Source organism: Centropristis striata, chromosome 18 (assembly GCF_030273125.1).
Source record: "Centropristis striata isolate RG_2023a ecotype Rhode Island chromosome 18, C.striata_1.0, whole genome shotgun sequence".
NCBI classification, from domain to species: Eukaryota; Metazoa; Chordata; class Actinopteri; order Perciformes; family Serranidae; genus Centropristis; species Centropristis striata.
In genome coordinates this window covers 12,016,501-12,035,287 of record NC_081534.1, presented here as the reverse complement: position 1 = coordinate 12,035,287, position 18,787 = coordinate 12,016,501, and the positions used below count along the sequence as shown (strand labels likewise).

The 18,787-nt window shown below is 38.2% G+C and overlaps 1 protein-coding gene across 2 annotated transcripts in view; it reads left to right on the top strand.

Moving 5' to 3' along the window:
- LOC131990843 (A-kinase anchor protein 7-like) overlaps positions 1–16,719 on the top strand; it is a 57,046-nt gene extending 40,327 nt beyond the window's left edge. The window contains exons 10-11 of one of the 2 annotated variants that reach the window (XM_059356007.1): positions 4,514–4,543; positions 12,893–16,719. In XM_059356007.1, the coding sequence (XP_059211990.1) occupies positions 4,514–4,543; positions 12,893–13,113 (251 nt within the window). In that variant the 3' untranslated portion in view covers positions 13,114–16,719. The remainder of the gene's footprint in view (positions 1–4,513; positions 4,544–12,892) is intronic. The other variant, XM_059356006.1, reaches the window with a different exon arrangement.
- Positions 16,720–18,787: the final 2,068 nt, after the last annotated feature.

The window sequence follows — 18,787 nt, the reverse complement described above, 5'->3', positions numbered from 1 at the left end:
CCAAGGTCTGTTCTTCCTCATCAGCCCTCCCTCTCTGTCCTCAAATGCACTGTCTCCCCTATTTTCTCATTGTCCTTCTCGTTTCCCTACATCAAACCTCATCAAACTGCACGTACACCCTCCTCTTTCTCACACCACACTCTAGTGTTTCTCCTCCTCCTCCTGTTGGCCCCCCTTTTCTCAGGCTTCTCCTCCTCTTCATCTGCCCATTTCACTCCCTTGTGCTTTTATCGGCTTCCTCTTACCAGATATGATGAATTAATTTCTGCTTAAACCGCTGCTCGAGCTTTTAGGAAATCACTTAATTTGGAGAGAGGAGAAATGAGTCATAGCAGCAGATTATTAGGTCGGATGTAAACATAATCAGTTAGGCTACTGTATCCAGTCAATTTGATTCAGGTCTTTTAATGGGATTATTATGGGCCCTTTTTCATACTGCATGTAGATGTGAAATGTGTGCGTACTGGCAGCTTTAACAGAGGAGCTACCTCAGCTGAAACTGAACATTATAAAGTGCTCTTTCCATCATGGAAAGTACAAAGTATTGAAAGCGGCTGCCTAAAATTTTTTGGCAGACTTAAGCAGAATGTCAGAGCGACTCCAACCAGGAAGTAGACTCTATTAGTTATCTGGAGAAGGAGCAAGATAAATAAGTGTGTAAGGGAGTTTGAAGTAATGGTGTTAAAAGGTTCTTACAAAGCGCAACATAAATCACAGCAGGGCAGAGCCCAGGAGGAGAGAGCCAAGCCAAGTAAAGCGGAGCAGAGCGGTGACGCTGGGAATGAAATAAAGACAAAGCAGACACACAGTAGTTGTCACTTGACATTGCACAGCCTCACAGCTTGCTGACAGTACAATCATAATCCCAAACACAGCAACTGTACCCCAACAACCTTTCAGCCTTTCTGCTTGTCTGAGTGACTACAAAACCTTGAGACATCAGAGCAAAGGCAGAGGAAGCAAACCTGAAAGAGGAGCACAGAGGAAGAAGGAAAAAAAACAAGTTACAGCCATGCTAGCAGATCAGGCCTCCTGAGCTAAATGCAAATATCTGCATGCTGCCAATGATCGACTAGCAATTCATTTTAAAATCAGGATTGTGTGGCTTTTGCTAAATCTTTTTCACATATTCAAATGAGGTAATATGCATTCATTTGTAGGAAAATTGGCCCCTTTCTATGTTAGCCTCATCACAAAAACAGTGCAATTCACAAAGAGCAGCGCTAACAGACACACAAAGTTACAGTGAAATGATTTGATCTTCAGGGAGTTCAAAGTAACTGAAACGCATTTATTACAGGTGTTAACCCCAGGCTTTCCAGTGATCCTGTCATTTTCTTCTGAAGTCTGAAGTTGTGCGTTTGAAAACACCAAAGGCACAGATAAACCGAAATCTCTGTCACATTTAACTTCTTTCCCTCAAGTTTTGAGGAACGCCTCTCGTCCGTCAACACCTGCAGCTCTACGACTAAACATTACATTTTTCTTTTTCTCTTTTGCCGTTGTTCTGCCTACTGTGTTCCTAGTTCAAAGGCAAGATTTATACTTTCCAGAGGCCAAAAATGGGGCAAATTGCACTCAGCTGTAAATGTTTCAGGTTTGTTTGCATTGTAATATCTTCCTTTAATCGACCTTTAGACAAAGAAGATAGCAGTGGCAATTGATGCTTGATTCGTGGTGCTATCAGCAGAGATTGTGAAGTCGGGCGTAAGAGTCCACAGCAATGCAGGCAACTGTATGGGCTGTAAATGGGCCCAGCAGTTCATTAGTGACCTTTAGCAGGTATAATATTTACCTCAATTACAATCCTAGTTCAGCATTGCTACGTAGCACTTAGAAGTAACTACACCCCGATGGGAATGACATTAGTTTTACAGGCATTCAGTGATAAACCAATATTTTCTTATTTTGTGATGATTCATTAATCATTTAACTTAATTCTCAACCATCCTCTGGTTCCAGTTTCTTCTTCTCTCTGTTTGATATTTATATTTCAATTTACAATGATATATTTAATTGTTACTTGAATGTCTTCAGTTTTTGGAGTCTTAGTTCTACAAAACAAGACAAGTAAAGACACTGGGGGTTTTGAAAATAGTGACGAGTTTCTAAAAAAAAAAATACACGGTTGGTCATAAAGTTGGAATAAAATATTTTTTACCTCTTTCCATGAAATGATTGTAACAATGTGATTTATTATTGACGGATAAAGTGTCTTCTCAATCTTCTCTAAACTTTATTAATCAATCTCTTCCAAACATATCACAATGGAACTGAAACGACAAATAACAAAGGATTGTGTCTGAAAACCAAAGAGCTGATAAACTGATAAATAGAGGAAAAAATCAGCAAATTAAAGGCATGCTGTGCAGGAATTACCGCTTACCGTTTGTTAACACATCATTCAAACTAGTCCCCAGCTCCACAAAAGTGAAAGCAAATTCCAAATTCTCTCATATTACAATGCTCTTTGTCTACTTCCTTATATTTTCATTTCTTCAGCTCTGTGTCCACTATTTTTGTAGCTTCATGTACAAAGTGATGCCCAGAAATTTCCTGAACAAGAAAAGAGAAAATACAGGCAGAGGGTGGGGTCACTGTAGCAACAGACACAACCACACCACCAAAACCATCACCTGTGAAATTTATATCTATATAAGTCTAATATAAATAAACTGGGTTGTTTTTTTTATAAATTCCTGCAGAGTATGCCTTTAAACAGTGAGGAAAAGTATCATTAGTTGGAGCCCTACTTGAGATATTTCAGGATGGGCCAAAGTGATAGATCAATCAACAGTCTTACAGCAGTGACGCTAGCATGGCTAAAAACTTAAGAGAGTAATGAAAAAACAACCTGGCAAGCTATTGCTGTTGGCCAGAAGACAGCATATCCTGGACTAATCCCATTTCCACTACAGGTTTAACCAGAAACTACTAATTGGCTTGCTTTGCACCATATGGGCTGAGAGGTTTAGTCTGGCTGTATATGAATTAACACTGCAGCGACAGAGGCAGTGACTGACTTTAGTGCAATACATGCTGGTAAAGAAGGGAATGCATAGGTTTTAGGTCTGTTTTTGATTTTCATTGAAACTGCAATTGCTTATAGATATTAATGCTTAGGTATTTTCAGCTTACTCACAAGATTTGGTCCACTGTTTTTGCTTTTGCTTCTCTGATATCAAATATACAGCGATAGATTTCAGAGGGGGTAAAGATATCAGCCCACAGAGTGAGACATTCGCAAACAGACACACCAGTCAATAAATATGGGAAAAATGAGCCTGACGGAGAGAAACAGCGGTCCGAGGAAAAAAGGCAGTCAGATGCAGAGAAAGAGACGAGAAGGTTGAGGGAGAAGGAACAGATGTGCGGGAAGAGCACACTCAAAGACGAAATATTAACCTGCCAAAAAACTGATATAAGTCCTGTGTTGTTAAAAGTTAAAGTGCTGGCCGGGTTCTTATCCCGTCACCATGACAACACTGCCAGAAAAAAAGAGAGAAAGAGAGAGGCTGTGGTTAGGGAAAGTAAAGAGAAAACGAGAAGTGTGAGAGCGAGGATGAAAAGATTTGAGGAAGAGTGTGTGAGATACTGTTGAACGTGTGTTTTTGTGTGTGTGAGGCAGATATGCTGAGAAAGAGATGGCCTTGTGCATGTCAGCCTTGTTTGCTGTGGAGTCAGTGAGAAAGGCTTACCTGTGTGTGTGTGTGTGTGTGTGTGTGTGTGTGTGTGTGTGTGTGTGTGTGTGTGTGTGTTAGTGTGTAATGGGTACAGAGGGCAGCTTTACTGCCATCATAATGGCCTTCATTTTGTCAGGTCAAGATCGAAAAGGCAGATAAAAACTAATTCTCACAAACACACACCCCTATAAAAGGTACAGAACAGACCTTTGGCTAGCATACAGAAGTCTGCTTATGTAGGGTCAAAACGCTAACAGCTAACATTTTCTTGGTATTCATAACGACAGCAGGAATAAGAGGGAGGAGACAAAATGAAGGATTTAGTCTTCATATGTCAGTAATCTTCCCTTATTTAAATCAGCCAGCAGTTATTTTTCTAAAGTGCTGCCTCATCTGAAACACATTCAGACGTTTGTATAAGTTTGCATAAAAAGAGTCAAGAGTTTTCTTCAGTGCACAGATGTTTTTATTCTTTCTATGTAAAGATTTGTGTAATAAATTATCCTCTTTTTCTGCTGTTCTTGCACCAGAATGTGCACACCTGTACCCTATGTACTGTAGATTTTTGCAGTTCTTCAGCAGTGGATTTGGATAACAATATTTCTTCAAAGTATTTTTGCATCCATTTTAGTCTTCATGTAGCCCAGGGGTCCAAATCTAATCTTTATAAAAATCACTGCTGTCTAGCACTAAGAGTGTTGCCCTTGTGTTAACAGACAAAGAGGCTTTTATGGTTGTGCTGCTTCATGAGTGTATGAAATCCACGAGACAGCATTTTTTTTTTTATGTGTGTCTCTATTTAATATTTAATGTTTGTGTTTGTGTTGCAGATTTGAACCCACTCCATGCCAAACGCACAAGTATGTGTCTATGTTCACTTTAAAGCTGATCAACGTTACACAAATTATACTCAGATCACCAAACAATGAAACACAGGATGATTAATGATTATGATTATTCTCAGCAGCCTCTGAATTACTATAATTATATTGATTTCAAAAGATGATAATCTAAGTGGTCATGTGGATCTGTAATCATGGGGATATTTTTTCCTAGAAAGAGTCTTTGTTTGAACTGTAAAAAAATACATATACATAAAAAAGAAATCACATTTATGATCAATGAAACAGTGTTTCCTTTCAGCTAATATCATATTTCTCCTCTATAATGATTTCACCTCTCTCATCAAATTAAATTCAATTAACCTAAATGATCCAAGCGTCCGGTGTGGAAGCAGGACAGGAAGTGATTAAGAAGTCTGTCCATTAAATGTGCTGCCTGCTGAGTTTAGGGCCTGAAGCTTCCTTGATCATCAAGAAAGTCTGTAGGCGGACAAATCTAAGGCTTTCCTTACAAAGATATATAAAGTATCACATTATGACTACTTTAATAAAAAAACATGTCTATATAGTTTTTGTTTACAGCCCTAAACACAGCTAATATCTTCTTTTCACATGTTTTATTACAGTGGAACCTTTATAGGAAGGTGAGCACATCTGTCCAGGTCAAATTAAACTGTAAAACTAGATGGTTATTATACAGATTTCATTCTTTTCCTTATATTTGACATGCATTTTACCATCTCAATGACATTTGTAATAACAGAATAAAACCGTATAATGCTGTTTACAACAGTTGTAAACTACAGTAACTTCAGTAGTGCAAACAGGCTGCTTAGCCCCAGCCTGGCAGTGGTTTCAGTGCATTTTCTACATTTTTAACAGCCCTGAAAATAAACTGTAAGCAATCAGAGTTTGAAAAGACAGACAGGTTACTGTGAAGAAAGTTAAAAATTAAAAAAATTCCCAATATGAACACTGTAGGCAGACTGATTGATTACCATAATTATTCAAACAGTATTTGTGTATAAATTATTCCATCCCAAGAATTTTGAACACTATAAGCGGTTTCCACTTTATTTGCAAGACTTTATAACAGACGTTCTCCCGCTTATGCTGAAATATTGTAGCTTCCTCCACCACACCATGAGCTATGTGTAAATAATGTATAGATCACCGCTCTAGGCCTTAAAAAAGTGAAACCACCAACTTTTGCTGGTAATTGGAAAGGGACCTTCAGGCAACATGGAGGGACGCCAACACTTTTCATCTGCATATACTACTAACACTGCAATTACACAAAGCAGGTTGAAAATCTGAAAAGTGTTACTTTAACCAGCTATTTGACTTCTGTTGGATTGGGGTGTGTTTAAATAATCCAACCTGTGTTCAGTGCAGTGTGTTTATTTGAAATGCAGGACACATATACAGTATCTCAACAGCATTCACACAGATGGAACAAAGGGACTCTGCTCCACATTTGGTTTCCCACAGTGGACCTTCAAATTGCTCCAATTGAAAAGCAGATATAGCTTCAGGTTCCCTCCATACAAGAAAATTGTTCTGTGTGATCACCAGCTGAACAACCACAGACCAGACAGCCAATCATAAATAATAAGCTGCAAGTAGTCTGCATGACCAATATTTTTCTAGTGCTGAGAGGTGCGTGCTGTGTCCAACACTAAGTGAATAAAATTTCACAGGGCCCTTAATATGTTAAGGATAGACTCCATTTATGACTGGTATCAAGATGCAATTTGTATCTCAATATCTTCTTTTGACAAGAAGAAACGCAGAAGACAGTAAACACACACAGAATGGCGAGACAACATCTGGATTTTGTTGGGCTCGCATTGTGATTGGAGCTCAGCCAGCTGTGGACACAGTCCGTACACTGAGGCCACATTCTTCAGAATAAAATATTGCCAGCCATTTTAAAAGGTCACTGTACTCCACTTATTCCTGCTAGCTGAACATGCTTAACGAGAGGTACAAGGAGTAGCAGTAGCTAGAAAGTCTTCTATCACAACAAGCGATTTGAAAATGAGTGACACTCATGGTAACATAAATCCTGCTTAAATTATTTGAGAGTATAATTATAATGCTGAAAGTCTCAACATATTGTTAACATGGATTCATACCAGGTGTAAATGCAAAGGCTGAAAATGTAATGTTATTTTCCGAATGCATTTTAATACCAGGTGTAAATAATAAAAAATGTTTCTGAAATGCTGCCAGAAGTGACAATTTTAGCTTAATAAGAATTATCCAACATCCTATTACTTCTAAATACAAATGTTTACGGTATACTATGGAAGACATATTAAGAATAAATTCAGTCTACTGCAGTCCTGAGGGCAAAAAATCCCTCATCAACCAGCGGTCAGAGGTGGGAGTCACTCAAACTGACAGGCAGGCTGCAGGAAATCAAATAGCATCTCAGCAGAACAGCAGCAGGGCTTCTGAGAACAACACAACTCAATAAACCATGAATTAGATAGTTGTAGTGTACAACAACAGGACACCATGTTCAAATCAATTTAGCAAAAAAATAAGAAAGTGAAGCTGATGGCACCGTAATTGGATGAGTGAAGAGTGCACATATGTGGTTTCTGTTTGCTATGCTGTTTGCACGCTGAATATTTGGCATAAATAACACATAATGAATGTGTCAACAGCACAAGCTGGTAGTGATGGTGAAATGCTGAGATAACCGTGACTGGAATTTATTCCGGTGGTCTCTATAGTGGATCTCAAAGCAGCAGAATACCTGGAGGATAAGAAGGGGATATATAAAATGTCCTCAGCATGGATGTGCCAATAATGGACTGAGATCCCTGAAGAGCATTTTGTAAAGCCAATTTAAATCCATACCAAGCAGTAGTATACCTGGCACTGGTGTGTCATGCATAGCAGCTGGCAGGTGCATTCACAAATATGAATGCACAGTTTTACCCAGACTGAGTTGCACCCTTTATGACTATATGGATTAGCTGATTTTAAGAGTTCATGTTACTTTCTGTCTTGAAGCTCCATAGTGCTACTAGTGGGTTAAAACCATAGACTGTATAAAATATGGACGTAGTCTCCGTGACGTCACCCATAGGGTTCTGAAGAGCTGAAATGAAGCTTTGTGGGCGTTCCCACAGTCGCCATTTTGGCAAAGTTGACTCCGCCCAACTCCCCCGGATAATCCATAAATGGACATAGAACTGCAGCTGAGGCGGCTGAAACACGCCCACTTAGCTTGAAGCTACCAAGCTAGCGGAGGCTACCGGAGCTAACAAGCTAGGCTAAATGCTACACCGGGACGGACAGCAGCCGGCCGGCTCGCTGACTACTGCCGTGATGTTCCCGTCTGTTGGTGTCCCAGCTTACACTGCTTAACTCAGGGTAAGTTACTCTAAAACTTTACCACAGCAACTTCAACTTGTTTTAGATATATAATTAGGGTAATTTGAAATACCGGTTTTGTCGAGACTTACAGTAATGTCGCCAGTGTTACCTTGAATAAACACGTTTACGGATACTTACATGAGGCAAACATGTTAACCTGAATTTTAATTTTTAACTTAATTTTACTTTAGCTAGAAGTTGTTTATTTTGGATGACCCTTGATTAAACTTTATGAGCTGAGTGATATGTAATTAGGTTAGTATTCTTACCGTAGATGTTGGATTGATACTGGCACACAATTATATATTTTTTGCTTATTAATAACTTCTACTCAGGTATGATTAAAACAAACGTATTACATTAGTAAATCTGCGAGTTGTTTCTCAGTGTAGATGTGTCAGGGCGTATCAGTTAACGTGTAAAATGATAATCCCCCACAGCGCTATTAAACAGTATGCATTTACCTTTATGATGTGACACTGACAGACTGTCTGGGATTATTATCTGGAATATCAGTTAAGACAGAAAGGCCATTTTATATTTATATTTACTTATTTCAGTACATTTGTCAATAAATTTAACTTCCAGTCTTGGTAACTTGACTTTAGACGGCTGACATTATGATCACATTATCTGTCTTCAAAGGACTAAAAAATTAATTAATTTGAATAATGTTTTATATTTTTGAGGTGTGGATCCCTTCTTCCATTTTATCCTTCAAATCCTAGTGTTTTCAACATTATTTAGGCACTCTTCATAGCTTTTTGTTATATATATTGTTTTACCTGAAGCATTTAATACTCTCATTTATTTTCCTCCCATAGTCAGTGTGAATCATTGGTGACAGCTCTGTGTCCAGTGAGCTGCTGGACATCAGTGTCTGCTGGTGGACTGTGGTGGAAAGACCTTCTCCCCTTCCTTGAGGAAGAGCTGCCCAGATGTCTTCTTCTTCCACTGTGACGGCAGCAGCAGCATGGGGGAGGTCAGAGGTCAAGCTGCTCACCATCATGGAGAACTTTTCTAGACTTAAATATTGTCCACCTTTTTGTTTTTTATGCATTTCAATAAATTACATTTGCATTTGAGCTAACGTTGTCTTTATTGCTGTGTGAAAATGTTAGATTTAAAATATCTGATATAATACAACACAGATAAAACATTAAGCATTTATGTTCAACTCTTATTCCAGGTGATATATGTCTAATTTTAAAAATGTGAGAATACAATCAGGAAGCTGATAAATGGGTGCTTTTAATAATATGATTTAATGCAATAACGTAAAAACACTACAGCAGCAAAATATTTAAGTCAAACTACACATACATAAAAACATCAATATGTAACCTCAGATATTGACAAGTTGTTGATGTGTTTGAGTCCAGTTGTGTCTTCTCATGTGGAGCATCAGAGGTCCACCTTGTCTGCATCACCTGCAGAGGAAAACTTTACACAGACAAATAGAGATGTAAGTAAAATATGTGTTACAACGGACAGGCTTTATTTTCATTTCAGTTTTAATACACTGATTATTGTTCAGGATGACGAAACACATTCAACAGTATTGACTACTCTCAATATAGCCTGTTAGTAAACGTTATCATGCTTTGCACAGTTCCTCCTGAAATTCAGACTTGACGTTATGTGTTAACTAAAGTCGATCACAATCAGTCGGTTTCTGGAGTGTTTTCATATTAAAATGCCTGCTTTGATACTGATATTAAATAAAAAAGATAAAGTCGGGTCCTGCGCCGTCAAATTTTACGTTAACGAATATTTCACAGTCCGAGTCTTTATAACAAACTCCGTTATTTCTGAACCATGCTTAAATGTGATTCTTTTTAATTACACAGATATTATTCTAATTATACACAGATGAACATGTTAAATTGGGCCGAGTGTAGCGTTACCTTGATGCAATGGTAAGTTTAGTCATCATTTCATAACATCGCATAATGTTACCATACTAACATGGTGAAGCTTTATTTTCCAAACACACAGACGCTGTGTTTGATTCCACGTATTACAAAAATAAATTATAACACTTCTGTATTACTTATGACTTCAGTCACCATACCGGTTTAATAATATCTTCTTTACTTCACTCCCGTTAGCATCGAAGGCAGCATTAGCTGGCTAACAAACTACTGTAAACGCTAATAAATGATCATTTATAAATAAAATAAAACGAGAATAACACTCACCAACAACTGGAGCCTGGGCTTCTTGTGGAGCAGTGGTACAGCTCACCACACAGCAGGTGGTGTTAATAGTCCGATGTTTGCCTGTAAAACTCTCCGACAGCCGACAGGGAAAGTTTCCAGTGAATTAGCCACGGCGCTAGTAGCTACAGACAGCTAGCGGCTAGTGCCGTCCGCTACGTCACCTGTCACTCAGAGCGGGGACTGCTTTATTATGCAGAATTTTCAAAACTTAAACTAGTGAGATATAAAATAATTCACCCCCCTCAGAGTTGACATGAAAGCGGAAATCAGCTTTTGAGAGTAGAGCCATCGTTTGAACCAGGCTGTAAACAAGTTTATTTCTACTGTGAAATCGGACATTTTAACATGAGAGTCAATCTAACTTGCTCCCTTCTGCAGCCTGCCTCAAGCGGCGAGTGGAGGAATTGCAGTTTTTGGTACTTCCGCATAGGCTTCTCAGCTCTGGACCGGAGCTTGCCGCTTGGTTAAAACTCAACACAAAGTACCTTTTGAGCAAAAATTAAAATAATAACTTTATATTGTTGTAATCCAAGTGGTCCGAGGCTTTGTTTTCAGGAGACAAAAGACCTTCACTGAATCTCAGGTCATTTCAGAGGGAGGGTGTTACTATTGACTGTTCTATTGTTCTATTGGATCTTCCTTCAGATGGTGAAAATCTGACTCCGTGACCTGCAAAAGAAGTTATTATGCGCTGTAAAGCAACCCAAAAAAAGTTGTTTACAAAAGAGTCTCAATATAAATGCAATAAAACCTGTCAGTATCAGCAAGGCGTTTCAGAAATTGAGAGAAAATGTGGCTTAGAGTTAAGCCTTTTGCCAAGCTGTAGCCAGAGCCTCAAATCACACACAGTGTGTCGTCTCAAAGGACTTTACAAGCCCACAAGTTTGCAAAGAAAACAGAATTACCTCTATGTATCGGCATCAGGATCACACCCGTAATCGGGATTATTAAAAATATGACTAGTACTTGTGCTGAATGAAGCTGGTACATATGCTGGTGCTTGTCTGTTGGTAAGGGCTTATAACAGAGAGTGGAGAGCTGAAGGAGGAAGGCTTTATTTTCTGATTCTCGCATTTTTCTAGGAAACTGCCTACCCTAGCATGAAGGATAATATGCAAAAGGGAAATATTAAATATTAACAGATTATTAAGAAAACTACAACCCAATAGAAATACTTTGCATTTTATGGATATGTCTCTGACCTTAACAAACATCTATCCTCCTCATTTGCTGTCTCACTCCTACTGTATGAACCTTCTCTTTCTATAATGAATAATGGAGCACCACACTGCTTTCAAATGTAAACAAGCCTATGGGCCCGGTGGGAGTTTGTGGTATAGAAGATGAGCTCAGGGATTTTGCTCTTGGCCTTGGTAATCAAATGTTGAGATTGCTATAGTGTGTATTTGTGCAGTAATCTGTGTGTATGTGTGTCAGACAGACTGGATGCTTGAGTGTTTCTCTATCACGCTTTCTGAAGGGCTTAGTGTGGGCTGCCCTTCTTACGGCCTGCCTGCCTTAACTGTCTTCCTTCATGAATTATTGACTATGTGCCCGTCTTATTTTTTTTTCCCCAAATGGCTTTTTGTCTGTCTGACTCCTCTTCTATCATTGTCATTTTGTCTGTCGAAAACACAAAACCAGCTGTGTGTTAGAGAACTTTCAATCACTCCAGGAGGTAGATTAAATCCAAAATGCATCTATGGATGTTTTTTTTTTGGCTCATCTGTTGTAATCAACTCTGTCACATCTCATCTTTTGTCTCAGTTGATGTCACATCCAATCTTAGTTGCTGCATTCAGTCTATGATGATTGAATATAAACTTGTTTTTCGTTGTCAGATTAATAGTTAGTTCCTTTTTCATTTTCAACATACTGGATTAAGAATAAAATCGGGATTTTTGAAAACACACCCAAACACCACAGATACAGTCATTCATTATGCAGTTTATGGGTTTAGATATTTTAGTTATTGAAGTTGAACATGGTATTCCTGTCGCATATAGTGAAGTAGACCATGACACAGTTGGAATGTCCATAGTGTGATAATAGGTTTCAAAATGCATGTGTATATTGTCTTCATATGATTGGAAATTGATTTTTTGTGTTTAGGGAATCAGCACGACTGTTATGGTAGCATAAACTTTTTATTTTTACTATTTTGATGCAGTGCATTACCACCACCGAGTGGATTAGAGTCAACATTCTCATTATGTTACACTCTGGAGCAGCTGCTGAGTCTTAGAGTGACACCTACTGGTAAAATTCGGTACATCGGTCCGATCTTTGATTTTATATCAAACCCATTTGAAAATGTTTACATTGTCCAACCAGTATTAAGGTTGAATAATAGAAAGATATTATTTCCCAGAGTGCTATTCCAGGGGCATATTTATTAATTGGCTTTAAATCTTTTTACAGTTCACGCTAATCATTTTTTATATAAAAAATATTGAAAAAAAACATCTATAATGAAAATTGTCTGAGCAGGAAAGCTCAGGTGTATCTGGTGTAGCCTATGTGTCAAGGAGCAGACATCACATGACAAGGTTAGCGACTTGCTGGTGAACAAAGTGGAACATTTGCATAAAAGTTAAAGAGCTGGATATTGTACAGGAGATGGTGGAGACCAAAAACAGAGCTTAAAGAGAGTGCAACTTGGACATCCATCAGGTGGCCACAAACACATCTCCGGATGAATGATAATGTAAAGTGTGTTCTTTTGAATAATTATGCTGCTTGTTCCAAACAGGTGGGCGTCGCCGGTCTGAGCCCGACGAGGCGGAGCTACTGAGAGTCAGCAGGCGATTGGTGGAGGATGCAGTCAATCGCGCCTTGCAACAGTACAAACAAGAAACACTTCAAAATGGGGGTGGGCCTAATGCCACGGCGCCGCAGCCCCCTGGAAACACTGACGAACCTGCAACAAAGACAGACACTACAGCTAACTCCACCACAGACAATAGGAAGTGACATCATTGGACTGAGGTAAAGAGACTGAAAAAACAGCCGCCCAGAAAACATCAGCCAGGCCTGGCTAACAAGGCGAAGAGTCAGTAAGCCCTGGGCACAAAGCCTGAACCAGCCAACCAGTCAGAAGCCCAGTTTGCTGACCAGCTAACCCAGCTAGCCAACCACAACAGTTAGCGCGTCATGCTAGCTGCCTGCCCAACTGACCTAGCATGACACAATAGATAATGTAGCTTGAGTTCAGTGCTAAGTGACCGTCCCAACAGGCCAGCAAGCTGCCTGTTAGTTAACATACAAGGATATCATCCCTCGATCCTCACTCAGCTGTGGGTCTGTGTTTGCACGCCAAACCCAGAGACCATATGTGAAGCACTCCTCTAGAGACACACTTGCACGTGTAGGGTTCACTTTGACCTGCCAACCACAAAACTGCCCTTTTAGACTAAGATATCATATTTTGTAGCAATGTATTCTCATGATTGGGTTGTATACCAAAACTTTTACAGCCCGGTTCTCAAGATAGTTCTTAGGATATCCTACACAATTGGACCAGTTGCTGTTTTTTTCTACTTGGTTAGACTTCAGCAGCAAACTACTTGGTTAAGGTTAGGGAAAACAACAGGGTTCGGGCTACTTCTGTACATAAGTTCCAACAGTACAAGAGCACAAGTCTCTTGGGTGAAAGCTGTAGGTTGGTTTGATCTATCCACCACTACTCCTGCCCGTCCCACAGGGGATATACGTGGCTTTCATACTACTTGCTATGTCACTGGACAAAATTTCAGTGCATTCACTTTTCATAGGAATACCTACAAAGCGTTCATGAGAATAGCTTGTTCATAAACAGTTTAGTTTACCATCACCCTCATTAAAAATGGGACTCAATATCTTCAACTTTCCCATGAAAACAACTTCTTTCTTCTTTACTTTTATTGTTTCTAATATTTAACTTTTCTTTTAGCATGTTTCTCTCGAAAATCAGTGCTGCCTTCATTGACAAAAGATTATACATCTGCTTATCTTCGTGGCTGAAGAAAGTATGTTAACACTGATGACAGAGTGTGTCCTGCCGAGACAGTACTGAGACAATCACCAATTTAAGATCAGTTCTATGCTAGGAATTCACATTTTTAAATTGAAACTATGTGCCAGCCTTTTATAACCCAATCTGGACTCTATTGGGTCCACAAACACTGTGGGAACATAAACACTGGTATCCCCTTATGGCGTGAATTTATCTCCACACTAACGGCACTAACTTTACAAAGAGTAAATTGGAGTTTGTTAAAGGTATACTATGCAAGATTTTCCAACAAAACAATGTATAGAGTCATATGTTTCATGGCATCAGCCATCAGCGCAAAGCTATGAAAATAGCAAAGTGTTGAAAAAAATGCAAATATAGCGAGGTGAACCACCAAGGAGACAAAGCTTGTCCCAAAATAAGAGTGAATCTGGGGTTTGATTTTTTTTTTTGTTTACAAACAGGTAAGTGACAATTCCTGCATAGTATACCTTTAAATGTGTATGCTAAAGATAAAATAACACTCCATCAATACACTATAAGTTGCCAAGAAAGCATTTTTACTCCATTTATGCCAAAACCTCCATTAACTACCTGGGTGCTTGTCTCAATGAAAACTACGTGATAGGCTATTATTATAACAGACATGCATTAATTTCATAACTCTGCATCCTGCCTGATCATATATAGATGTAATTATTTTTTGTTTTTGTTGACATATTTTATTGTCTTTTTGTTCTGTGAAATGAATTTAAAACAGCAGGTCTCCACAGACAGTCTGTTTGAGGCTCAGTGTTCATAGGAAGTATTTATGCTGATCTGAGGAGCTTTTATTTTGAAGTACTGTACACGCAAGAGCATTTACAGCCAAGTGAGTTCTTTAGATGGTGATGCTGATGTCGGGGAGGTTAACTCAGACAATCGCTGCTGTCAGCTGAAAACCCTCCGGCTTTTGATTTCAGTGTCTTCCATCCATTTATTTTTTGTTAAACTTGAAAATGAAATTGGCCTTTTCATGCTCTGCGTTTGACCCCATAGCTCATGAAATTCATTCAGAAACACACGGCCGTCAGTGTGAAATTAAGGGGGATTGTCTGAATATTTGTTCAAAAACTTGACTTCCTGGAGATGAGGTTTTCCACTGACAGCAAGATGATGATGATACAGCTATGATTCAAAGTGACTGGTTTGCTCTCTGATATTAAACGTTATTTTATCCTTTCTACTATTATTTATGATGTATTGAAGCCAATTTCTGCCAGTTTGATTAAAAAAAGATCTTTTCATATCATTATAATGTGAAACTTTCTGGAAATAATGACTGTAGTTTTGGAGAAAGTTTCTTATTATACTGAGACAACTAATTATTTGTTTTCATTATTATTATTATTATTGTTATTATTATTATTATTATTTTGAAATACTAATGCATTTTTTTTTTAAACAAACTTGTTATTGTGTGATACTAAGTCATTATTTTGAAAAACCAACTAATTTTGAGCTACTAAGTATTTTGACATGTTCTCATAAAAATTACTGACAGGATCTTTTTTTCATCACAATGCTGTCTTCACTTTATTATTTGTCCTTTACTGGCGGATATTGACTTCCGTAATAATGCTTTGTTGTCTCTGTTAAGAAAACTTAATTTCATGTTAAAAGATGTTTAATTTTAATTCGAGAAAAAGAGCATTCAGTTTGCATTCAAAGGTGAAAAAGCACAAAATGATTTTTTTTTTTTTAATTTCACTTTTTTATGTGCAGGTTAATATATACATGCTGTTAAATCAAATCACCTCTGTTCAGAGTGGCCTTAAGTCACTAAAACAAATAGATTTTTCTGTAAGTGCTTAAGGTGACAATGCATAGATAACATTTTTAGCCAATGTGGGTAATGATGGCTCATTTTTCTGTGAGATTTACCAAAGTCTCTTAAATGTAAACCTGTGGCTAAAGAGTTGGATTCTTGAGTTAAATGTTAAAAATTGTCCACAATTCATGTCATCTGTATAAAAATATACATCAGTGTTTGAAAAACAGCTCAGATTTTCAGCCAAGTGAGGTCTATTTCGCTGTACAGCAAACAGGTGTGAGCTCGAAAATGTGCTCCCATCCCTGTGAAATCCACTTAAGTCCTGTCACTGTGGGCTCATTCAAACGTCAATAACAGAGGTGAATTCTGTCTTAAGGTGGACTTTGAACGTTTTCACTTTGATCTTTTGTCATCACCGGATCCTTAATCTCCTTAAAATCCCCTTTAATACACAAGTTGTCCTGTTGGCCTGTTTGTTAGTCTGTTCACCTGTCTCTGAGAGCATGTCTGTGTGTGTTTCAGAGTGTGTGACTGTAGGATGTTTGATCAATGGTTCCCCAGAGAAATTCTTGTCTCTATCAATCATGACAACTCAGAGCTGTGTGATGTGTGTGTGCCTGTGTGTGAGCGTATGTACAAATTTGTCTTTTCTGTTTGTCTTTCCATTTGTCCATGTGTACGTCTGACCAGGTGGGCGTGTTGGTTGTACTGTGTTGTATATCTTGTTCTGCCATATTTGAACAATAAAACAGGATATGAGTCTCAAAACCAATATCCCTCTCTTCGTCTCCTGATTTCAGTCTGGGTGTCCATGTAGGTCCACAGTGGTTACAGAGTGTGTATGTGTGTACAATATGTTTACACCAAGACAGATCATTTTGAGGTTGCCATTGCCCCCATAAGTCTTCTTACACACAAATAATAATGGAAAAGGAGGTGAATTGAAAACTAGAGATACATTATTGAAAGTAAATTGATTTAATTCAAGCCAAATTGATTCAAACATCAGTGATGTGATGAAAACATAGCCATGTTTCATTCACCATGTACAACAGAATTGCAATTTATAATTTAAGGAACATGGCCATGGTGAGAGTAATAAAAAAATATTTAAAAAATAACAGTAGTGATTAAAATGCTGTTGCTAGGCCTGACAACCTGTTAGGAAATAATAGCAAATATCTGGGAAGAAGTAGACCGAAACGACTATATTTTTATATTCACAATATAATTTGTAGGCAGAGAATTGTAAATAAATGGGACTTTTATTTTGAAGGAAAAGCTTTCCAGTGTTACAGTTTACTTAGTGACCCTTTCAGCCGACTGTTATAAACAGGGAGAAAATACGTAGCCACCCTCTTTGTTTAGCTTTTCATTACAATGTCAGAATTAATATTTGATCTTTGGAATCTGAGTATGCATGTATCACTTCTATTACCTATTTGACACTTTAAATCAGGGATGGGCAACAAATGCTGGAGGGGGCCACAATTTTTCATCGACTACCACAGGGCCACATATAGGGCCGTGCACTTAACCATATATGATGAAACTGCAATTTTAAATATGTTTACAGTGCAGTAACTTAACATATTTCATGCTCAAATGCATGTTTAACAGTATAAATAGGAATACAAAAGGTGAAGCAAATAAAAAATAACCATTTACTGTGATTTTCTTTTTTTCAGTGCAACAACAGCAGACCAAGATTAATTGCAAGAAGTAATTTTGTGCATTTTTACACTGCACTTTTAAGATTTCATGCTCAAATGCATGTAGCTGTACTGGGGGGCACTTCAAGTGAGGGTGCTGGCCTCCAGTTGCCCATCCCTGCTTTAAAGGATTAAAAAAGGTAAAAAAAATTAAATTAAAAAAATTAAAAAATTCTGTTCCACAGCTGCCCACAGACACATCCGGCTGAAATTCGCCAGTTACCATTAAACCGTAACACGGTGCCAACGCATGCGGCGGGAACCCGTCTTCTTGATAATTAACAAACATTTTAAGGAACAACCATGTTCTTACACGATAAGGTAAATTAGTGTATTATCATTTTATTTTAAGCAAACGTTTTGTAGTAACTTCAAATAGTGTCGGGAAACTTTTAGCCGTACACCGTTAGCAACATGTGTTAAAGTTAGCACAACAAGCTAGCAGAGCTACCAGGTGACAAAAAAAAGGTGAAAAACGGGGGCTTGACAGGTCTCCAGTGTCCCAAAAGTCATCTCCATCTTGGTGGAAATGCCAGGCGGTAAATGCATCAGGCAGGATTTGAAAAAAAAAAGTTTTTGTTCTCTAAAATTAGCTCTTTTATGAGCAAATGCTTTAAGAGGATGCTAACTTTAACACAACATACACTGCTTTTAATAATGCAGAGAGTGCACATTCTGAATATCCTTTTTTTGCTACAAATAAAGACCATCCTGTCTGTTTAATTAAAGCATTTAATCATGATTTAAATAATATAAAACCGAGAGCTCCCTAAAATGTAACATTTTTCATGCCTTTTAAAATCTTCGTATCATTGCCAAGTGGTGTGTGCCTTATGGTAGAGTAAAAATGATTCATGTTTTGGTCATTTAATACAAGACACTACAGGCAAAAACATTGTTTTTTCATGCACTGGCCAATGTTGAGACTCCTGGCTATTTACAGTAGCTTCCATTGTCTTTCAGACTAGTGGAAAGAAAACATCAAAATAAACATTGAGGCGTTTAATTGCATTTGTTAACAGTGATTCTCCTGAATTTGATGGTATTAAGGGTCTCCATCCCTTTGGCACACACACACGCACACACACACACACACACACACACTTGTGATTAGAATTCAGGGACATG